Consider the following 22,315-nt stretch of genomic DNA (forward strand, 5'->3'; position numbering starts at 1 on the left):
TTATAAATGGAAGTTTGTTATGATCATAATATTTATCTTATAGGCGAGCTTGAGAAATATCTCAAAAATAAATACAACTATAAGGATAAATGTAAGTACCTACCTGGGTCCCTATACTCATGATGTTCGTCTGATTAAATCAGTCTTGCCTCTTAAGCCATTTGGAGACTGAATTACTGGTCGCTAAGTGCGATGTATGTATGCAGCTGATGGTGATATTCTAGCGAAGCTAAGCGAGCACTCTCCGAGTCTTCGTCATTGAACTTGAATAACCCAGACACGCGTCACCTGGAGGGACTCCGACTATCTCATTAGGTATCTGCCCGTTAAGCATCTATAATATTTGGATATATTCTGGGTTTTCAATTTTCCGAGCTGCAAATATAACTTAGGTAGCCGAAGGACAGAGTCATAGCTCTGATGTATTTTTAACGATGGATTTGGACGAGTCCATGATATATCGTGCTTTGTTTGACCCCCTTTGATAGGTATATAATTAATACGCCCCTCGGGATCTCGTCAATTTGGTTCCTCCGACTTAATACTTGGCGTTTTCTTAGACCGCCATCTTATATGTACCTAGGTTACATGCTAGTTATTATTATATTAAAATTGTTTAAGATCATTAGTCACATTGAGTGTTTTTTATCTCTAGTAAGTTCTAAACGATGCAGTTGTATCAATCTAGGGGATTTGGGCAATTTGCTTCACATTATTTGCTTGAAGTTATAGATATTGTTAGCTATGTTATCAGCTTTAAGATGTACGTAGATACTACCCTTTGATTGGATCTTCCGCCTTGAATAGCCGATAGCAGAGGTTCCTCCTAAGACTAATAAAATATGAGGACTTTGGCTTTTTTAAAAGCTTGGTTATGTGGTAATACAAAATAAGATTAGGTGCTCTTTAACTACAGGAAAAATTCTTGAATGTTACTACGACTTCATTTTAGATATTAGACCCAAAAGCGCCTGTTTATCAGGCTTCCCGCTTGGGGCTATTGGGACCGAATCTATTGTTGTAACGGCCACAGGAACCGCGGCAGGACTGACTTTCTCCTTGACCAACTCCCCAAGAGTACTGAGATCGGGGACACGATCCTTAACCATTTTAATAAAGGCGGCAGCGGCCTCGCCCGTATTATTGTCTGGAATACTCACGACGTACGCAGCGTCTACATCTGGGTGAGATGAAAGCGCATGCTCGATCGCGCCAACGTAGTATACACTGGCGTTAATGATAACAATTTCCCGCTCCCGTCCTGTTAGATATAAAAAGCCCCGGCTGTCGAGTAAGCCCAAATCTCGCGTCCATATCCAGCCTGTAGAGTCGAGGACGGATAACGACTCTTCGTTCGTATAACCATTGAATGCACCGAGACTACGTACCCACACATGCCCAACTGTATTAAGGGGGAGAGAAGCCCCGATATCATCTCGTATCTGAACCTGAACGCCTGTAAAGGGCCGACCGACGGCATCTATGGCATCAGGGTGCGCCACGATGTCGGCCGCAGAGAGTAGACACACTAAGCCTGTCTCCGACATACCATAGCCGTTAAATACAACGTCCCCAAGAGCCTCTATCGCAGCACGTAGTTTCTGCGCTGGCAGCGGTGAACCAGAAACAACGACGGAGCGAAGATAGCTTAAATCGAAACTTGACGTGTCCGAATTAAGATGTTCAAGAACGTGGTATAACCGCGGCACGGTGAAAAGCACGGCGGAAATGCGAAGATCGGAGAGGACGTGCGGGAACTTGAGAAGCGGCAAGGGCGTGGTAGGTATCACTGCCGTGCCGCCACTAGTGAGGCATAGCCCGAGGTGCTCAAACATGACGGTGCTAGCGAGCGTACCGAATAGAAGGAAACGCCCGTACCTCGAGGCTATCAGTTCTGTATCAGCATCCCAAGCGGAGCGTTGCCACGCCCAGGACGCGGTCAGCGCTGCGTAAGTGCACTCGACACCCTTCGGTCCACCTGTAGTCCCGCTGGTAAACAAGACTAGAGCAGTATCTTCTAGACATCCCTGTGGTGTTAGTGTACTGATATCTCCCAGTAAGTTTTCTAGTTTGACCACGGCTGGTTTTACCGGTGGTGAAGACTCGATCTCGGCACGAGTGTATTCATCAACTATAAGTAATTTCGCATCGGCAACAATGACGGGTAGTTGTACCGTACCCATCCCGGGTTTTAGACCGATAACCCGGAGGCCTAAGACGTGTGCTGCTATTTGTACAGTGAAGCCATCTGGCGTAACGCCGGTGTATATTGCGATGCCATCGCCAGGACTAAGGCTAGCTTCAGCAGCACGTAGCCCACTAACATAGCGGGCGACAAGATCCAGGATGTCGCCTCGCCCGAACACGCGCGAGCCATACTCAAAAGCTGGCACGTCTGGTGCGTCTTCAAAGGCCTTTAGGAAGGAGTGTGGGAAGGGAGATGTCATGATGCCGACTGAATCTCAGCGTGGTTCTAACTACAAAAGGAGGTAGACTTGTTGGTAAGTTGATAAGGTTGTAGATAGGGTCATAACGCATCGAAAACGGTAGTCATGTCTTACATACATAGCAGATTCTGTCACCTGCCTACCTAGGTAGGCAAATTGCAGAACAGGGAGTCCTGGTCTAGATTTACTAGTGCATATAGTTGTTGAGATTCGAAGGAACAAAGTGGCGTTTGTAAGCACTTACTTAACTTGCTCTAGGTTGGGGCTGATGATTCAGACTTTGGTTCTCTTATGACAACGGGGTTTCTAGTTGCGGGTTTCTGCAGCTGATGGAAACCAAGAGTTTTGAAACCCGACGTAGAGGCCATATTTAGCTTTGAAAATCTGGAACCATTCGATATACTCTAGGCTATCCTATCCTTCCACTCTATAGATCGTGTTGACATTCCATGTCATCATCTAATTAGCATTAGGCAGACCCCGCTTTCCTCAAGAGCTTCCTTGGAGGGTGAGCTCAAGCATACATTCGCAGAAGTCCTGCATATCTTAGCCAGCGTTACGGTTTAGGAAATGTCGTGTAAACTAACCCAATATTTAACAGCCTCTGGACGTGGGTGGAACGGAACGACAAGTCCCGGTGCTTACAAATAGATAGAATCTTGTTTAAAGCAGTAGAGGCCGACGTGAGAGCTTTAGTGAGAGTGAGGTTGATAACGAGCTGAGGAGGATTTCAAACGGTTTGTAATCCGCACCTAAAGAGGCAGCTCATGTAATTACACCGAACCGAACCAAAGTATCTGCTCCTGCATGTGAAGGTTGGCCAGAAGATCGACTGAGCAGGGAATAACTACTGATTTACGGGCGACTAATGCACAGCAGTGTGATGTCAGGCGTAGCGTAATCTGGGGACTGACAGAGGAGAGGAGCCTGTCTCACTTATTGGCCAATATGCTATCGAGTGCCCGTTGTATTACATCTGGGGAAGGAGAGCAACATGAGTTGCTCCGCATCTCATGTAAGGTATGTATATAGAGAATGCAACTCTGGCATCACGGGGACGGAGTGTAGGTCCTAAGGGCATACCTTCAGCCTAAGCCGCTTATATCCAAACTACTTGGGATCTGAGCCCTTATGTTACGCTAGACTTAACATGCCCCGAGAGGAGACCTCAAGCTAAGTATATTTGATCTTCTTAACATATCGTCTCCTATTACTAGCACTATGCGCGTGGCAGTTATTGGTGCCGGCCCTTCGGGTCTGGTAACGCTCAAGTATCTCAAGACGGCTCACCACTTCTTCCCTGGCAAGCCCGTCGAAGCTATGCTGTTTGAATCCGAGTCTGAAGTTGGCGGGACCTTCGCACAACGTGCATACGAGGACGCCGAGCTGGTCTCGTCTAAATTCCTCACATCGTTCTCCGACTTCAGGGCTCATGAGAACGACCCAGATTTCCTCTCCGCCGAGAAGTTCGTAAAATATCTTAACGACTACTGTGATAATTTCAATCTCTGGCCCGATATTAATCTTTCAACCAAGGTCGTGGCTGTCAAGAGGCGCCCCGGAGGCGGCCACATCATTTACTACCAAAAGGCAGACAATACTAATGCAGGAATTTTGACGTACGAATGCGATGCCGTCGCCGTCTGTACCGGCTTGCACGTGGTTCCTAACGTCCCAAACCTTCCTGGTATCGAGAATATCCCGGTTGTCAAGCACTCGTCCGAGTTTAAGAAGCGTGAAGAATTTGGCCGCGATAAGACCGTCGTCATCCTCGGCTCCGGTGAGACTGGCATTGACATCGCCCACCTTGCCGTAACCTCACCGACGAAGCGCGTGGTTCTCACTCACAGAGACGGTTTCCTCGGAGCACCCAAGATTATTCCTAATCCCGTGTGGTTCCCTATTTTCGGGCGTAAGGCCAAGCCTAACCGCATAGAGCTTCCTGTCGACGTTAGTTGGCAGGCGCCTCTCTTCGACTCGATGTATTTACACCCCCTGATTCGGGACACTCTCTTCACGTGGAATGTTTACGATTGGGGCGTCAAGGCAACTAACTGGCTCGTCTCTGGCACAACGGCCGGCATCGACCAATGGGTCGGAGGCATCTCCAAGGAGCGATACCATGTCTCTAAGCTCTTCTTCAACAAGGGTGCACCTAAGGCCCTGCCTTATATCAGCGCTCCCTATCGTCCGACTAACCCGGGTGTCATCGAGCGGATCCGCCGCTCCATCCTCCAAGCGCCCGTCGATAAGGTCGAAGGAGACCGCACAATCGAGCTAGCGCCGTGGCCAACGCATGTTGATGCCTCGGGAACGATCCATTTTAAGAACAACGGACGTCCCGAGTACTCTAGGATACAGGGTATCGGACCTACCAAACCTGATGTCCTAGTCTTCGCTACCGGCTACCGTCAGGAGTTTCCATTTTTCCAAAACCAGGGCCGAGAGAGCTACCCGGTACCTGGCAGCGCGGATGTCCGGTCAATCTGGAGCCGCTCAGACCCGAGCGTCGGGTTCATCGGTTTCGTACGTCCTGGATATGGTGCTATTCCCCCGCTCGCCGAGCTACAGGCTCAACTGTGGCTGTTGAACCTCATGGAACCCGAACGTACGGCTAATCTGCGTGATGACGATGACCATCACTTCCGCCTTCGATCCAACCAGAATTCACGTATCAACTACGGCGTCGATCATGAAACTTATGCCTATCAGCTGGCGCTCGATATAGGCTCGGCCCCGGCCTTTTGGGATGCCGTACGGGCTGGATGGTCTGCATCTCGGTACCAGTCTAACCTGTGGTATCGCATTCCGATCATCTGGGCAGCGGGTGCTCAGCTCAACCCCAAGTTTCGCCTCAAGGGCCCGTACTCCTGGGACGGTGCTACTCACGTCCTTGGTAACGAACTCTGGGAAACAATCTCTCGCCGCCATGGCATGTTTGGTAAGCTCTCCCTCGTTATTTTTTGTCTATTCGTTCGATGGCCCGTACTAACGTAGGGTTACGTAGGAAACTTCCTCCTAGCCGTCGTCCCGATCACCCTCCTGGGTGTATTTAGCCTGTTTCTGTATATTCTTGGGCTTGTTTTGCTGCTGGCGAAGGTGGTGACTTGGCCCGTTACCGCACCATTTCGTCGCAGCACACGTGGTGATGTTAGGCTTGAAGAGGGTCGCAAGTATACCAAGATGGAATCCTGAAGAGCTCTAACGGATAGGGGGAAATGAAATAGATACCGCTCGGTCCGGCTAATACGATATAGCAGCAAGTAATCTGTCTAACCTTCCACCTAGTAGTAAATCCGAATGACTTAATTAGTTAGTAGACAGTTAGTAGATGCCATTCTGAAGCTTATATCGGCGACATTATCTAGTTTTATATTTATATCAAGACTCTTCCATACGGGCTGATGTTAACCATAATAGGACAAGACCATGATATATATATATATGTACCTAATGTATTTAATCTCAAGATATACAATAAAATGGATGCCATGCATCAGAAACACCCCGATCACGGCAAGATCCAAGTTGTAACACTATTCGCTAGGATATTGCCGCTCCACGTCTGGCCGCTAGTGGTATTCAAGGTAACATAGACATCATTGCTGAACGTGTTCTCGACTACAACAGTACGCGTGCCGTCCGGGTTCTTCGATGCGACTGACTGCACGCCTGAGTACCCATTGTAACTGTAGCTACCAGATCCGCTTAGGATAGTTGCGCCCTTAGGGATGAACTTGGAATACTGCGCCAACATATAATAATCGACGGTGAACTCGTACGTACCTGCGTTCTGGTCTACCACGAACAGACCGCGACACGTCGCGCACCCTCCCTGGATATACGGTCCGAAGGTGCCGTCGGCCGCCTCAGTCCACGTGCCTAGAGTCCACATCAACGAACCCTCGGCCCAATTCTGTAGCGGACCAACCGTGTTCTTAGAAGACTGGTACCACGACGTCTGTGGGGAAGTCCAGCATTCCGTCATATATTGGGATTTGTTGGGGTTTGCGTTGTGAAAGTCGCTAAGAACGGTCCAGTCTAGATCACCCGCGTAGCAGTGCCACGCGGCCGCTTGAACGTATTCGCCGGCTACGTTGATCACAGTTTGCGGGTAGCTAGGCGTATCCGTATTGTGATCGTACGCCCAGATCTGCGTGTTCAAGTTGGCCGCCCGTAGAGCTGGCCCGATGTAGTCATGCGTCACTTTGGCGGCTTCGTCGGCAGGTTGATACATTGTTACGTGACCGCCTCCTTGATTATTCAAAGGCTCATTCTGAATGGTAATGGCATCAATCGTGGCACCTAGCCCTGCATACGCTTGAATATATTTCACAAAGTATTGAGCATATTGGCTGTAGTATTGCGAATCAAGCCAGTTGTTGTCGGCATTCCCGGTGAGAACCTATACAAGCCTGTGAGCGAAAGTTGGTTTGCTATCTGAGCCTACGGAGACCCTTACCCTATTCAGTTTCATCCAGCCCGGAGCACTCCACGGGCTTCCGAAAATAGTAGCGTCGGAGCGGATACCTTTTATCTCGCTCAGCAATTTCGCCATCGCCGTTCCTCTATCTCCTAAGTTGAAGTTGCTAAGGTTCGGATCCGCATTACCATTGCTATCATCGTACGTGTATGCGGGCGGTCCTGATAAGTCCGACGCGGCAATGGTATGGCGTAGCAAACCGAAGCTAGCTCCGTCTGATGTAAATAACTCTCTTAGAATCTGAGATCGTTTGTCGTCGGAGAGTGCGTCGATGACAGTGACAGTTGCGTCTGTTATAGAGCCTCCAAAACCATTGATCTTCTGCCTATACCCAGATTCCGTATCATCGATGCTCAAACTCCATGTTGACGTATCCCCGGGGCTACCCTTACCAGACACGGGAGCATCAACGACGCTTAGCTTGTATTTGAGGTCCGAAGAGGAAGCATATGCTTGAGGTGATGCCTGGCCGGCCCTAGTAGATACATATGAAGAAGAGGCGAGCACCTGCCCAGAGAGAAGAGTAAGGATCCCAAACAACATACTGTCGGCCTAAGAGACAGTTATCTCTGTCAGGTAGTCTCTAACTACTCCCATACTGAATGAGAAGCATACTCAATGAGAAGAGCATGGGAATGAGAATCTTAAGTAGATCATTCACCATTTCTGGTTCTCCTTTGCGAATCGAAACAATGAGACATCATCCCTGCGATGTGACCTGAAGGATAACTAGGCCGATCCCTTGGCGTCCTCATGTGGAGTGAGAAGCATTCCGTCCAAGTTTTTATTGTACAGCATTAAAAGCGTCAGGGATCTTTATCCAGATCTAGTAGGTGGATATCGGTCCTCCCCCCAGGTATGGTGAATGACTCGTTTATCTGGACGTCGAACAGTTAGAATTTAGAGAATCAGATTTCAATTATATGAGTGATTATATAAGTGTAATCGTAACCAGGAGATACTGTTTCTATAGCAAATCCAAAGCATACAGAGGCGCTTTGCCAGCATTGACCCTTTCTACTAGATACCTCTAGGTACCTAGCTTAAAAGTTAGGTGCGTCAAATAAAAATTGTACTATGTGATCGAACGATGCAGCTGAGAGTAATTAACCAATGGTTCAATGATGTTTAACGACTAAAAATAAATACAGTCACATTTTGAACCGGGGATGCCCATTGCAAAGTCGGCTTCCTAAGACGCTAAATCGGGGGAATTCTCAACATGTGATAAGTATTTAATATTCAGCGTACGTCTGTCTGTGTCATGACCCTCTAAACCCGAGCGGTGAGAGAATCATTTGAGTTGCACCGAATATAATGTTAAGGGTCTTGTTCTTATGGCCGGTGTAGAATGTGCCTACAACGCTGATTTGTCGGTTCGTATATCAAAGTGTACTTTCAACTCGCTTAACCATTTAGAGGGGCAATTTTATTCAAGATATCGTGTCAAAGCTACTGTCTTAGTTAGGATCACACTTATTCAGGAGTCTTTCCGTGCCGAGAGTGGAAATTGGAGGGTTTCAGGCTATAATTTTAGAACCAAGAGTTGCAAGATGTATTGGCAAGTTCTATAAATATTAATAACCTAGACAAACTTAGTCACTTCAAGGCAAATAGAACGAATCAGTTAAATAGTAGCCCCGTTTTGAATATGGTTAGTTAACCGATTTGTCATTTTGCTTTCCAGGTTTTTTTTTATTAAAAATAAAAAAAGAGAGAGTGGCCATAATTCGGGTTGCTTATGTACATCAACTAGTATGGCGAGTTCAGATACTATCAATTCTTAGCAATATCAAGATCCCCTTTTCTGTTGTTTATATCTTGCGGCAAACCTCGAATCCTCCTCACGTATATACAGTTCTGCTTCTCTATTGATTACTCTGAGTGAAAATTCTTTTCGAGGTTGAAAGAAAACGAAACCTCTCGTTTCATATTTCAAGTCTTTTACTATGTACGTCTTATCTACCTGCCTATGATATATTTATCATGACGTTTGTCTTTTCTATCGCCCCATCCTATAATGACCCAAGACTGGGCAGCTACCTTGGATAATCTAATCGTCATCGGATGTTATTTCTTTGTCTACCTAGCTAACTAAGAATTGCTAATTATGAATTCCAGTTAGGAGAATAATATCTAAGCCCTTATATTCGGACTACGCGTACCTTCAGACTTAGCAAGTTCTTACATCGTCTTAGAATTGTTACAAATTTATTCTAGGTAAGACGTAATAAGATTAAGAGGCACCTGCAACTCATATGCTTACCTCAACATAATCAAAACAAATAGAACTATGTGGCTAGCTAAAAGTCAGTTCGATGTCGTGACATTTCAAAGTGGGTCTCAGGAGCGTAGAAACGGCGGCAACGATGTCGTTTCTTGGTTTTATGAACAACTTCACATGGTTAGACGGACTTATACCTAAATATAGCTAGATACGCAAAAAGGCTTATAATGCCCATTAGCATAGTTGTTATCTTGTTCTTATAACTAACAAATCTTCTAAGCATTTCCACCGAGTCAAACCTCGTGTCCTCTGCTGTCTTTGGAATATGATATCATGTACCGATTAGTAGTACATGTGCGTATTTGAACCTATATTAAATAGGAACTTAAGGTATATAAGTGAGCATTCATATCTCATTCCGTCGTCACTCATCAACACTACCTGATAATAGCTTTAAAAATTTATCCTTCCTCTTTCACTCACTACTTGCGGATTACTCTTCCTTATCAACATCTTCCCCCGCCTCATCTTCGTCCTCGAGCCCCCAGTCTGTAAACTCTGTACCACGAATCCAGCTGAGCCCTTTCCGCACTCGGCTCTCGCGGATGGCCCGCGCGTCTCTTTCGTACACGGCGCCCGTGATAGCAAGCGCCAGCACGAATACCCACACGTCCCCTCCCTTCATGGCGCGCCACCAGCGACGCTTGACGCCCACCTTCCACAACGAATCTACGCTCGCTCGCGCGCTATATAGGAACACACCCCGGCCCTCCTTGCGTTCTACCCAAGCCCAGAGGCCTGCCAGGAATCCGCCCAAGAAAAACCGCTGGGTCGGCAGGAACGTGCGCGGAAACCAAGCCTGGAAGAAGCAGATACTAGCCCATGCTGTAGAGATGGCGCCTGTCGCGAATGTCGAAACACGGAGCACCCTTGATAACAGTCGGTTTAAGAGGTATAGCGGCGAGTTGTACAAAAGTTTGTAGCGTGGCAGCATGAGTACGGAGTAGAAGAGAAGGAAGAAACGGCCCATGCGCGGAAACGAATGCACCCAGAAGGCGAGATATGTGCGGAGGCACGATGGATCGGAAGGGTGCAGGGTAGCGCAGCTGAGAGAAGTGATGAGAGGGTGGGCTCGTGCGGTTAGAGGAGCAACCGCGGTTAGAGATGATGGTAGGGTTGGTTGGTCGGGGAATAAGGTCGGCGAGACGAACGGCCTAGAAAACTATTAGCATCTTTCGTCATCGGATAATGGTAGAGTCTTAGCATACGGCCAATTAAGCTTAGCCATCCGGGCTAAGTTGTCGGTAATCTCCCACGCATCTGGCCATCTAATGCCAACAGGGAGATTCTCCGGGGCTTTATGGAGATAGGTGGAGGTATTCTTCCAAATGAAGTCGACGAGGCCGACCGGAGAAGACTCCCGATCAAAGACGACGGCGTGTAAGAGTTGCCCGAAAGCAAAGGGCTGGAGCATCCAGCTTCCCCACCACCACGGCCGTTCTCGTTTGACGACTCCTTTCCCACCAGCTCGGGCCTTCCAGCCCCATATCATACCCTGATCCTCGCACAGATTCCAGCCGAATTCGAGAGCGCGGAAAATGGCTGCGATGGCCACTGTCACTCGCAGCTGCTGCGAGGGATATATGCCCAGAGCTATCCCGGCCAGACTGGCTCCAACTGCTGGTGCATATGGCGATGTCAACACCTGGTAGGTCTTCGGATTACGATTGCGGAATGGCGCTGCTGATGCGTCTAGTAGGTGGGCCCGCAATCGGCTTAGGAAGCGGAAGAGAAGGCGGTAGAGAAGCAAGATGGTAGATAGGGACAGCGACAGTCGAAGGCCAGAAGACTTATAGAATGGCTGTTTCTTCGGCGTGGCAGCTCTAAACACAGGTTAGCATTGGATATTGTTCGGTCCCAAACGTCTTTTTTTTTTTAATTCTTATTTTTTATATTTTTTATAGACATACCCTTTCTGTCCCTTCACCCTCGCTAATATAGTCTCGTAGGCTCTCATCCCTAATCCGGTTGCGATGAAGACGCGTAAAACATCCCTGATGGTACGCGCATTATACGTATCTCCCCTGCCAATGCCCCTGTTTGCAGTCTTCTCTTTGCCTTTACTTCTGCCCGCATCGCGGTCTATTACGTATCCCTTCCTATCGCCATCCATATACCTCTCAACGGCATTCACACTCGGTATCCTCTTCCTCAGGAGACGCGATCGCGATAGAACATATTTGTGAAGTGTCTCGTACTCGCGAGCCGAGATGGTATATCTTAATGCATTACGAAGAACGGGGTCAACTGCTGATCTGGGTTTTGGTTTTGAATTCGCTCTAGGTCGAGAAACAACGCCAGGATGATTCGGAATATCGAGAGGAGAGAGGATTGGAAGCCTAGAAGGACCAGCTTCAGATGCCATGGTGCTCGGGTACCCGTGGGCGGTATTATCGGGATATTGGTACCCAACGAGAATTCGGGTTGTAGAGTCGATTAATTATTAAGTTGCAAAAGATTGGCTACTCGGTGTTCGTGTCTATTTGCAGAATCTGCAGAAGACGTGCAGGGAACCTCTCTTCAGCTCAACGCCTGAGTCGCCGAACCATTTCAATTCAGCTGCTGCAATACGACGTCGTGCTCGCTAGGTCTGACCTCACGACAAGACTAAGACCAAGAGAATTATCAGTGGATAATAACCCCCTTGAAGAAATAATAGTGGTAGGACATGCCACAAATTGAACGATACGAACAAACATTAATAGTCGTCTTGGGGTGGTGGTGTGGTAGACTATAACAATGGAAAGTTGGAGAGGAAAACAATTATAATGAAGCATGTACTATTGTATGTATATTGCATTGCATTGCCCTTAAGTCGTCTGGCATGAAAAGCTTAACCTAAGGGAATAAGATTAATAGTACATATGTACAATACCTAGGTACATCGGCTCAGCTAGCATGTGAGCTGTCTTGGCTGTTATGGGGTAGATAGTAGCTAGATAGCTAGCCGCTTCGGGGTACCTATTTATGCTAACTAGTGGGGGATTATAAATGAAGATGGCCACTTACCTAGGTTAGGTATGTAGTGTAACATCATCATCGTCATCGTCATCGTCATCGTCGGCAATGCATAAAATATATGCATTGGTTTACTTTATTATTTACATATAACGCGACTTATGGAAGCCCGGCTCGTTATGCCTAACACATCATATAATTCGTATAATTCCTTGATATAGATTAACCTGCTAGGTATTATATGCCATGTCTACTTTTATCTAAGCCCATAAAGCCTCTTATTAGAAAACTTCATTTTAACACCAAGCTCCCTAGGCTACACCTTTGGTCTTATCGCTACCATCACTTGGTTTTATCGCTACCATCACTGGGCTCGAGCACGGCTTCTATGCCCTCAACCTTCCCTTCTCGTCCTTCTACCTCCACATGCGGCCCTTTATAGTTTTTGCGCCCATCGAATATCCACGTGACTCCGGCAATCAACAATATCACACCAAACGCTACGATGCAGTAATTCATGTTTTCGCTTGTGACGGGTAACTCGGGCGGGAAGACGAATAGTACCGTCGTCAGGATCGTCCAGCCAATGCCGATCTGTTTAATTTACCCATTCGTGTTAGTTTGCATAATTGTCATGATAGAATAAGTTATGTGAAGAATGTAACCTAGTGCCATAAAAAACTTACCAGATTAAAAATCCAGCCCAGGGCTCCCGGCAGCTTGAATGCTCGATCTTCCGGTAGCATTCTACGCCCGCGGAGTACATTAATAGACGGTGGGATGGCATACGTAACGCCGAGAGCGACGACAGAGGCCGATGTAATAGCGTTGAACGTGCTACTAGACCCGAGGAAGATACAACCGAATACCACCACCCAAGCAGCAGTCCACAGCAGCGCGTTTAGCGGAACATCTAGGCGTGGATGCACTTGCGCTAGGATTCTGCTGAACGGGAGCCCGCGATCTCTCGCGAACGCGTATGACATGCGGCTGCTTGTCGTCATCAGCGTTGTGGTCGTGAACAACATACACACGAGCGGGAACATGAGTAGGCATACGCTGCCTGCTGGGCTGCGTGTTGCGTCCATGAATATCTGGAGCAACGGTCCTGCGCTCGACTCGATCACCGCCTCAATATCGTTTACGCAGAAGAGAAGACAGCTCAGGAATATGAAGCCGGTTATCACTTAGACGCTAGGTGTTAGTTGTCACTTCTCTAGAAAGGGTTTAGGTACGTGATGTGATGTGATGTGATGTTACATACTTCCAATGCCAATACAAGCCAGCATGATACGTGGGCCGCTTACTTGCGGGTTCGGGATTTCTTCTATCATATGAGCCACGGCATCAAAGCCCGTGAGTGCGAAGGCACCCTGTAGCAGCCCCAACATCCAGGCCATACCGTCGGGCCAGCCGACCTCGTTGATGAAGTCGCCGTACACGAATTTACCGCTCTGGTATTCGGGGGATGCGCAAGCTAGGATCGTGATACTAATCACCACGAAACCCGCCAGGCTCCAGAAGAAGGCGGCCTTGGTGAATAGCGGTAGCAGACGCGTCGAGAAGGCATTGATAAAGAGCGCGATCAGCGTGAAGACGATATAAATCAGGAATTGATGCCAGGACTCGGTCTCGTAGTTTGGGTGCAACAGCGAAATTATATTTATTATAAACGTACTGCCGAGCAAGCCCCCCGTGGCCGTCAGCGCAACCCAGCCGCTGACGTTGATCCAGCCCGTCGCATAACTTATGCTGCGGCTCCAGTTCTTCCACGCAATAATAGCCGCCCAGTGATATTGCCCTCCGGCGGTCGGCCACGCGGAGAGGAATTCGGCGAGGGAGGCGGCAAGGCACAAGTTGCATACGCCGGCAACAAGAAGGCCCCAAATGACAGCGCTGGGGCCGCCGGATGGTAAGGCGAGGGTGATGGAGGCGGCGAGGGCGGTCCAGGTGTTAAGGATAGCAAAAGCTAGTCCCAACATTGAAATCATAGAGAAGTTACGCTTGAGTTCCTGCTTGTGTCCCAAGTGCGCCAGCGCAGCAGCATCATCTTGAAGGGCAATGCTATGATCAATGCTATGATTCACGCTGCCGCGCCGCCGTGGTTGCTGTTGTTTAATCTCGTCCATCGTCGTTGATATCGTAATACCATTCGTATTATTCGTATCGCTTCTTATTTCTCACTGATTCTTCTTTTTCTTTCTAACTACTCGATTAACCGAGACAAGTTATAAATAAGAGCATTCGAGTCAGCTACTTCATGTACTGCCGAAGGTAGCCGTACGGAGGCGTCGTATAAGTCAAGACTCGAGTTATGGCCGTACTAGAAGCGGTACTGTGAGCAGCATATGCTTGCTATACATATTACTCGAGCAGATGAAAATGAGAAGAAGAAAAGTAAAAGTGAATAGAGGGAATAAAAAGAGATACGATGTAGCAGATACTAATAATCTAGCTTTCCTAACCCCTGCGTTAGTCCGTAGGTAGTCTTCAGTTCCCTCTTATCAGCATCCCCATTACATTATTCTGTTTGTCCGCCCCGTTCGTCAACGCTGTGGGTCTTGGTAGGATATATTTACTAGATGTGGCCAAGTTTCGGCATGCACAATACACGCGGATAGAAAAGCTTGAACCTTGGAGCCTCTACTTTTACAAGGACGATCCATAAGCTTAACCTGCATATCTAAGCATCTAAGCAGGGGTCCTTCCCGTATTGTTATCTTACATTGGTTGAAGGATCCCTCGACCGTTAGAATGCGACGTCATGATCTAGACTAAACCGGTTTGGGGTCTTTGAGGTCCTCGAATTTCTTACATAGACTTCCCCGCGCAAGGGGACAGGGGGCAAAAAGGAATGCGCTAATATGTATGGAGAGACCGATGGGAAATGCGCTACTGTATCGACTGTTTTAATTCTAATAGTTATGTGACTAGGTTAGGCATGAGATAACTCTTAGCATTATGTGACTAATTGCCGACTAAATTACGGGCCTATAATGAAACTAGTGAGGTTGCTTACCTATCCTCTTAATTGGTACCTAATACCCATGACTCCACCTCCACTGTTTTTAGTATCGATATAAATCAAAGATTTGTTAGAAGATAAAATTATTTTACGTTATTACATTGGCTAACTGTATTTATTATATTTATTATATTTATTATATTTATTATATTTATTATATTTATTATATTTATTATATTTATTATATTTATTATATTTATTATAGAGGTATCACGAGGTTTTATTCTTCTTGCGTTGAATCTTACCTCTTTACAGATTACTAGGATGGGTGATGTTTTATTATGCTAGTTACCTAGGTAAGGTAGTTTAGACGGCCCTTTAAATTGAGAGTTAAGGATGCTACTACATTTATCTCGAAGAGTGTGCCGAACTAAGCTTATACCTTAGGTTAGGTACTTACTCTCCAAGATACCGCTGCTTGATTTATGTTGCAAAGTATAGTGCTTCTAAGATGTAATCTTCGTTGAATTTAATAAACAAAGCGTGTAATATACAGGACAAATATCAGAAGTTCATGGGTTGTCATTCCACTATTGACAGTATAGGTCTCGAATCTCATCATGTGAGTAAAAACACTTTTGGTTGATCTAAGGCTACCTGAAGACCCTATCAAGACACGGCCCGGCAACAGTACCGTTCGTCAATCCCCTCCAGCCTATCCTTAATCTGCGCTTAGCCGCGCCACAACTCTCGACACTGTTCATCGTAATCGTGTACCCTAAGTAAAAGGTCTATCAAACCTACTAAAGCAATTCTCTCGGGATAGACAAATGTGAATCCACTCGCAATCCGCAATCCGCCAAACTCCGGGGCTTATGACACCATGCTCGAACAATACTGCAGAAACATCCATCTGCAAGAGGGGGATGGGGTATTATGTGAAAAATGCCGATTTTTGCTCAACCCTATCTTTGCCGTCCTTAATCCTGTAATGTCTAACAACTTTCGCAACCCTCTCATCCGGTTACCCGCACCCGCATGGTGTCCGTGACCAAACCAACGGGGCGAAAACCGTCCCTTTTTTTCAATGAAACCTCGATATGCCGTTGAACCAGGGTGACCGGAACCGTCAGGTACGCATACAGATGCGATACCAAGTCCCCTAGCCCGTCCTTGATTTAAGTATGTCCATGAAGAAAGAGGTGGAAATCATACACAAATAAACACCAACCGCAATGCCAACGAAAGACCAAACCGAAACAGTTAATACTAGAAAGTTGTTTTGTTATGTAACGTAGGAAAAGCTTCATTCGTCGCGTACCAACCAATGCTATTGTTCACACGTGGGCTCGTCGCATAGCGTGCCAATCGGTCAGCTAAACCATGGAATCAGGGACACTATACGATTGGGGTGGAAACTGCTGCTGCGGCGCTCCCGAGACGGCAGAGAACTGAGGGACCCATCTACGTACGATCCGAGGGACTTCGGCGCCTCTTGGCTGGACGACTTCTTCTTGCCAATTTAGGACGTCCCAAGGTTCAACAATAGCGTGGCGTCGCTGTGCTGATAGCCGTTGCTGGATTCCCTGGGAATTTGGAATGACTCCCGCACGGACCGCCTCAACTGCACGCATGCGTCTGGCCTCTCTCTCGGCTACGACATCGGCAACCGCGTGGTACCGGTCTTGGGCGGTGTTCCAGCCTGAGGCACCGTCACTCTCGGAGGTCAACACAACGCGGAGTTCTTGAAAGGGTAAATTCAACAAAATGCGTGAGAGGACCGGAGAGCATTTGGCAGGGCCACGCGAAAGAGGAGCACCATCCTCAGGCAGAGCGGCCGGGAGATCGCCAAACTTAATATTAGATAGACGATTAGGCTTCGTGGTGCTACGCATATTCGTGCCTCTAGCAATGGTAGGTGCCATATTGCCCGTAGGCGAAATTGCGGTAGCAGGTGTCGCCGGGATACGGGCTAGCTTCGGTGGGTCGGCTACTGAGTGGTCAAGTTCAAAGTTCGGCGGAAACGCATTGACAAGAAAGTTCATCGTAGCTTGCAAGAGGAATCTAACATCTGGGCTGTATCCAAAATCGAATTCGACGTCCTGGTCGTTGTCGTAGTTGACATGCCGTTGAATGGTGCCCTCGAAGACGAAGCCTAGCGCCTCTTCCACAGTATCCCAAGTGATAAAATCGGCAGCCATGTGCAAACCGCACAAAAAGACATCGGGCATGTGCAGGAGATGCCCAGCGGCGGCGTAGCCCAAGTAGAACTTAAACCGATCGGCCTTACCGTCGGCAAAGTGTAGACCACTGGCCGCGTCTGCCACCATGGCAGGGTTAAGCAGCGGGAAGAGATACAGCCGCCGTACGGCACTCCACCACGCATCCGAACGTAGATATGGGTCATCTGACTCGACTGTGATGGTGTGAGAACCTAGATCCGTAGCACGAGCAGCCATGATGTGATGCTTGAGCGCTGGGCTACGAGCTAGGATGAGCTTATGGCCGGTGATCTTGACAGGGTGGTGTAGACATTTGGTGGACACCAGCTCCAAAACACAATCGGTAAGTTCGCCGCTGTCGAATTGATCTTGGAAGTACATGATGCTCTCTCTCAATCCCATATCAAAGAAGCTAGGATCGCGGCCGAAAGGCTCAAGGGGCATGAAAGGCGGAAAGTGGTGACCCGGATGCGGGTGACCGACGGGATGTTCGTGGTGAGTATGACTACCATACGGAATGCCGTTCGGGGGAGGATATGGATGGATAGCTCCGTTTTCGATGCCGTTCGGTTCACCCGAGGCATGGGACCCGTGAAGGCTATGGGGAGTCGAGATACCGAAGCGGCCAGCAGTAGGTGAAAAAGGATCAAACGGGGGGTGCGCCATGGGGGCCGGTCCCTGTCCGTACGTGTCAATGCCGGATACGGGTACTATGTCAGGTCGAAACTGGGTATTGATCGGACCGGGAAAGCCGTTACTTCCGGAGGGAGCGTGGTGATGACCATTTGGCTGCGAGCGAATATGGTTCTCGCTATCGCCAGGCACGGGCGGAGGCGGCATAAAACTGCCCGGGGGAGGCGCCGGTGATGGAGTATGAGAACCGGCAAACCCTCCAAATACGACACCCCCACCATTACTCATATGGGGATGGTGCTGGTAGTGGTGTATGTGGGGCTGTCCGCGGAGGATCGTAGGATCGGGATGCTGGTCTGTGGACGGTTGATGTTGAAGCATATGATGGAAAGGCAATTGCTGATCGGAGAGGATGGTGGGCGAGGCTGCAGATCGGGGCTGCGAGACATGTCGAGGTGCATCGTGGGCGCCTATGAGCTGTAAGAGTTTGAAGTCGGATGGAGAGGGCGTTGCTTCGAGATGTGGGTTACCTTGATTGGTATTGTCATTCGCCGAGGCGGAGACGGAAGCGGAGACAGATCCAGATCCGACAACAGATTCAGCGTCTGGCGCGAAGGTCGCAGAAGAGGGCGCATGGCGAGGACCATTGCCATTGCCATTTCCATTGCTCGTTCCGTTGACACCGTTGACGGGCAGGGGAGCATTGGAACCCTTGTCCTCGTCGTTATGCGCGCCGTTGCTGAGGCTGACCGTGTTGGTGGTATGCTCGGGCTTCTCCACATTGGAACCGTTAACTTGATTACCAGAGGCCTTATCTAACTGAGTAACCTTTGTATTGTCGGAAACGGGAACATGGTCAGCATGGTCGACCAGAGCGGCTTCGAGGGACGAAGCGGGGATGCCGTTAGACGAAGAGGCAGTTGGGACACGCTTGTTCGACTTGTTGGATTGCTTAGGAATCATAGGAAGAGGAATAGCAGGTAATACGACAGGTCGAGTCGGCGCAGCTACGGACACCGGTTTCTTCGCATGGCTAGAGACGGCCTTTCCAGGCTTAGTCTGACTCTTGTAAGGTGCCATGATGAAAGGGTAACGTCTAGATTCTTGCCAACCTTTGTCGATGATAGACTGTTATCGACAGTCGGAGGCGATTCGAAAGAGAAACCCACAAGTTAGGAGAAAATGGAGGTAGAGATTAGAAGAAGCTGGTGAGCGCAGGAGGTCCGGGGTGTGCGTGGTGGGATGAGCAGGGTGTTAGGCATTCGACCGTGGCCATAGAACCAGATCGGGAGAAGTACGACTCAGCCGGAGCTCAAAGATGTCATGAGATTTAATTACACCATACCAGAATCGATCCGGGGTCGATCCAGGGTCGATCCAAGGAGCTGGCGCAGTGAGACGGAGAGGAAGAGGGGAGATATAGAGGAGAATATGAGGGACTAGAACGGGTTCAATAGTGGAGAAAGGATAACAAGGAAGAAGGAAGAAGATGCGAAAGTGAAGGCGAAGGCGAAGCAACCGAGATGGAAAAGTGGTGCTACCAAATCGTTTGTCTGTGGTGGGAAGAAAAGGATTAGCTGGGAAACGATGAAAAAAGGACTGATTATGACTGTGTGCTGTCGATTCCTATCTTTAGGATAGGCAGGATAGGTATCTGAGATGAACGACGGATGGTGGTGGAGGAAGTTTGGGGGGCAGCTCCAGCAGCTTTAGCGGGGGGGACAAAAAGTCCGAGAATTTTTTTACTTTTTTCTTTACTGACAACTGTCGGCGGCCGTTCCTCAGATCTTTGTGGGGCCAAGTATGTAAATGGTACCTGCCTGCCCCGCGCTTATGTACAGGTTGCTCCCCTATCAGGTAAGTAGGCGTAGCACATGCGGTGACCTCATACCTTATGCAAGTACCCAATAACTTATAGGTACCTACCCCAGCTGCCCGGCTGCCCGGTAGTTCAGGCTGACATGGAAGTTCTTACCCCGAGACAGCTACCTTAAGGCTTTTTTTATCCAGTGCCCGTGCCCAGAGTACAAGTTAGGCAAGAATAAAGTGGCTTTTCGAGAGGCTCTTATTGCAAGCCACAGCTCTCTTCTAATTTTACATCATGAAATGAATTGACTTGCGTCGGCTACCAGGTAGTAAGCTTCTACCGTATCTAACTATAACATCACTTAACTATTAATTTCGCAACGGCCACTCTGCAACATCTTCCTGAATCCGAACTTCGTTCTTAACCCATATCACGCCTGCTCGCTGACTTTGTTTATTCGATAGCATATCGTCCATACTGTCACTTCGCACTTTGGTATACGCTACCGGGGGCCTCGACAGATCAGAAGCTTGCGAGTATCCCGAATCCCGAACTTGACTAGATTTGTTAAGAGTTTTGCGTTTGTATGTCGTATATCGGGGTAGCTCGTTTGTATTCCTGCTCTGGGAGTGATTTGAATAGGCACTCGCAAATCCCCTCGTCTTAAGATATAGCGGACGTAAGGTAGGAATACCGATACAAACCATAGCCACAGCAATTTCCGCACCAGCCCAAGCAAAATAAGGAACGAAGTTTACTAAGTTTTTTATTATTAGAGCATTGTAAAACATATTAACCTGACGAGTGATGCTTACGTGTATAGTTAAACACATTTAGCTTAGATAAAACTACCGTCCTGGTAATACCACAAGCTCCGGCACTATACATTAGAGTCAGCCTTGTTCCAATAAATACTACTTACTTTACTACGTAGCCAAATATTAATAGGGAAATTACGTGAAAAGTAAAATATTCGTAACCACTTACATTACTCCAAGGCTCATTCCACTTGCTAGCATAATCTTCTCTCGTCGAGACATGGGAAGAGACCAGATAAACAACCAAGGAAATATGGCGAAGAAAAAGTCGCAGATGCTAGACCAAACTGAAGCTATTGTCAGCACTTTAATCAACGGAAGAACACACAAAAGCAAGAGACCTTACCTCCAAGGCCAACACTCAGAGGCTGAATTCGTATATTCCATATCCCAGGCGTCCTCAACGGGTCCCAACTCGCTTTGATTGGCGTCGTCTGATTCCACAACATAACCACGAGAATAAATGATGTAGTAGTGGTGATGACAACGGCAGTCCAGAGTGCAATCTTATGCCACCTGACCTGAACTACTCGAAGGAGAAACAAACCCATCGATAGCTTAGCCATTGCATTTCCCGTTATAGCAAAGGTATTCGCTACGTAAGTCCAGAATATAGAATTCGCGGTATCGTCGATACTAAGTGTCCAGAAGTTCTGGCCTAGCCCGTAATGAACCGAGATTTGTATGAAAATAGCGAATAAGAGGAAGAATATCTATATTATAGGAATCGAGTTAGATTATGTACCTAGGTAGGTAACAATTAAATTTGGTGCTAAGGGGGTTTACATACGCCGGTGCATGCGTACATGTAATCCTCAGCGCCGACAAACTTGATGATTCGAATACGTGTATATAGTCGGAGAGCTACCAGAGCGAGAGAGAGAGCCGCCATCGCCCACATGGCGTACGCCAACTGATGCCCCGGATGCATCGTAAGATGGCCAGTCGGTACGATAAACGCCGGAAAGGTGAGATAAGTGAAAGAAAAAGCTGGCATGCCGGCCATTTTTAACCTGGAGACCATGTGGGCGAAGAACAGCCCGAGCCTAGTGGCCCCCGGACATCGATCGATATCGGATATGGAAACATGAATAATACTACATTGACGGCACATCAAGTTATCGGTCCAGATTGTGAACGAAGCCGGGGCATGCTCCAATTGCATTGCACAGCGGCCATATAGCGTATGCGTGACGAGGGTACGCGCCGATGATAGTAGACCGGAGAGTCCACATTTTGTATAACGAATCGATAATCATTGTATACAAATTAATCCACTTTCGCCATTATTTTCTACTGGAGTTGTTCTTTTACTTTCCGGATTGGTTGGAATATAGATGTCTCTAGCCAATCAGAATAAAACATTGTGCTAGGGTCATCCCCCCTTACGGACCGGCACCGCCAATGACTTCTCATGGCCTCGTGACGGTCAGGAACACTACAAGGATTAAGCGCCCATGATACACTAGAATTAACTAGAAGATAATAGCTACACATGATATGAAGCCGACTGTCTAAAGTACATATCTACCTAGTGACAATTCTTTTCAAGGCAAGGAAATAAGACAAAGTCTTTACGGATTAACTACCGTTTAAGCGATACGTAAGTAGATCCGTGAGAAGTCTGTACTACTTATGAGATGTTGGAATTTACCACGCCCAAATGTATAAAAATGAACTATCTATTGCCGAGTC

General features: G+C 47.8%; 7 protein-coding genes across 7 annotated transcripts; 1 reads left to right on the forward strand and 6 right to left on the reverse strand.

Annotated features, from left to right (window-relative positions):
* Positions 1–935: 935 nt before the first annotated feature.
* On the reverse strand, positions 936–2,447 carry F4813DRAFT_382391 (acetyl-CoA synthetase-like protein; the record flags this gene model as incomplete). The annotated part of the gene is made up of 1 exon (XM_049245796.1): positions 936–2,447. One exon carries the CDS (start codon positions 2,445–2,447, stop codon positions 936–938), a length of 1,512 nt encoding a protein of 503 aa, XP_049096948.1.
* A 1,045-nt stretch (positions 2,448–3,492) lies between these two features.
* F4813DRAFT_193851 (FAD/NAD(P)-binding domain-containing protein) lies at positions 3,493–5,800 on the forward strand. Its single transcript, XM_049239469.1, has 2 exons — positions 3,493–5,388; positions 5,455–5,800. The coding sequence occupies exons 1-2, from the start codon at positions 3,669–3,671 to the stop codon at positions 5,640–5,642; spliced, it is 1,908 nt and encodes a 635-aa protein (XP_049096949.1). The 5' UTR covers positions 3,493–3,668; the 3' UTR covers positions 5,643–5,800.
* On the reverse strand, positions 5,702–8,054 carry F4813DRAFT_193841 (glycoside hydrolase family 30 protein). Its single transcript, XM_049239468.1, has 2 exons — positions 6,910–8,054; positions 5,702–6,852 (listed from the first exon to the last, which is right to left on the reverse strand). Exons 1-2 carry the CDS (start codon positions 7,471–7,473, stop codon positions 5,959–5,961), a joined length of 1,458 nt encoding a protein of 485 aa, XP_049096950.1. The 5' UTR covers positions 7,474–8,054; the 3' UTR covers positions 5,702–5,958.
* A 1,318-nt stretch (positions 8,055–9,372) lies between these two features.
* On the reverse strand, positions 9,373–12,280 carry F4813DRAFT_369153 (uncharacterized protein). The gene is made up of 3 exons (XM_049244392.1): positions 11,128–12,280; positions 10,426–11,040; positions 9,373–10,371 (listed from the first exon to the last, which is right to left on the reverse strand). Exons 1-3 carry the CDS (start codon positions 11,580–11,582, stop codon positions 9,651–9,653), a joined length of 1,791 nt encoding a protein of 596 aa, XP_049096951.1. The 5' UTR covers positions 11,583–12,280; the 3' UTR covers positions 9,373–9,650.
* On the reverse strand, positions 12,264–14,821 carry F4813DRAFT_369156 (amino acid transporter). The gene is made up of 3 exons (XM_049244393.1): positions 13,440–14,821; positions 12,862–13,361; positions 12,264–12,769 (listed from the first exon to the last, which is right to left on the reverse strand). The coding sequence occupies exons 1-3, from the start codon at positions 14,302–14,304 to the stop codon at positions 12,518–12,520; spliced, it is 1,617 nt and encodes a 538-aa protein (XP_049096952.1). The 5' UTR covers positions 14,305–14,821; the 3' UTR covers positions 12,264–12,517.
* Positions 14,822–16,516: 1,695 nt separating this feature from the next.
* On the reverse strand, positions 16,517–19,075 carry F4813DRAFT_382396 (uncharacterized protein; the record flags this gene model as incomplete). The annotated part of the gene is made up of 2 exons (XM_049245797.1): positions 16,517–18,465; positions 18,526–19,075. 2 exons carry the CDS (start codon positions 19,073–19,075, stop codon positions 16,517–16,519), a joined length of 2,499 nt encoding a protein of 832 aa, XP_049096953.1.
* Positions 19,076–19,765: 690 nt separating this feature from the next.
* F4813DRAFT_369159 (uncharacterized protein) lies at positions 19,766–21,853 on the reverse strand. The gene is made up of 5 exons (XM_049244394.1): positions 21,411–21,853; positions 20,967–21,333; positions 20,790–20,907; positions 20,618–20,682; positions 19,766–20,559 (listed from the first exon to the last, which is right to left on the reverse strand). Exons 1-5 carry the CDS (start codon positions 21,783–21,785, stop codon positions 20,171–20,173), a joined length of 1,314 nt encoding a protein of 437 aa, XP_049096954.1. The 5' UTR covers positions 21,786–21,853; the 3' UTR covers positions 19,766–20,170.
* Positions 21,854–22,315: the final 462 nt, after the last annotated feature.

Source organism: Daldinia decipiens (assembly GCF_022478715.1).
Source record: "Daldinia decipiens strain CBS 113046 unplaced genomic scaffold F4813scaffold_33, whole genome shotgun sequence".
Taxonomy (NCBI): Eukaryota; Fungi; Ascomycota; class Sordariomycetes; order Xylariales; family Hypoxylaceae; genus Daldinia; species Daldinia decipiens.

Bases quoted from the DNA above. Each gene is read 5' to 3' on its own strand.
- F4813DRAFT_193851 (XM_049239469.1), top strand. From the start codon at position 3,669: ATGCGCGTGGCAGTTATTGGTGCCGGCCCTTCGGGTCTGGTAACGCTC. The intron at 5,389-5,454 runs GTAAGCTCTCCC...AGGGTTACGTAG, and splicing joins TCGCCGCCATGGCATGTTTG to GAAACTTCCTCCTAGCCGTC.
- F4813DRAFT_193841 (XM_049239468.1), bottom strand. From the start codon at position 7,473: ATGTTGTTTGGGATCCTTACTCTTCTCTCTGGGCAGGTGCTCGCCTCT. The intron at 6,853-6,909 runs GTAAGGGTCTCC...AGGCTTGTATAG, and splicing joins GCTGGATGAAACTGAATAGG to GTTCTCACCGGGAATGCCGA.
- F4813DRAFT_369153 (XM_049244392.1), bottom strand. From the start codon at position 11,582: ATGGCATCTGAAGCTGGTCCTTCTAGGCTTCCAATCCTCTCTCCTCTC. The intron at 11,041-11,127 runs GTATGTCTATAA...ACCTGTGTTTAG, and splicing joins AGGGTGAAGGGACAGAAAGG to AGCTGCCACGCCGAAGAAAC. The intron at 10,372-10,425 runs GTATGCTAAGAC...ATAGTTTTCTAG, and splicing joins ATGGCTAAGCTTAATTGGCC to GCCGTTCGTCTCGCCGACCT.
- F4813DRAFT_369156 (XM_049244393.1), bottom strand. From the start codon at position 14,304: ATGGACGAGATTAAACAACAGCAACCACGGCGGCGCGGCAGCGTGAAT. The intron at 13,362-13,439 runs GTATGTAACATC...CTAGCGTCTAAG, and splicing joins GGCTTGTATTGGCATTGGAA to TGATAACCGGCTTCATATTC. The intron at 12,770-12,861 runs GTAAGTTTTTTA...TAAATTAAACAG, and splicing joins TGGGCTGGATTTTTAATCTG to ATCGGCATTGGCTGGACGAT.
- F4813DRAFT_369159 (XM_049244394.1), bottom strand. From the start codon at position 21,785: ATGCAATTGGAGCATGCCCCGGCTTCGTTCACAATCTGGACCGATAAC. The intron at 21,334-21,410 runs GTATGTAAACCC...CCTATAATATAG, and splicing joins ACATGTACGCATGCACCGGC to ATATTCTTCCTCTTATTCGC. The intron at 20,560-20,617 runs GTAAGCATCACT...TAAAAAACTTAG, and splicing joins AAATGTGTTTAACTATACAC to TAAACTTCGTTCCTTATTTT.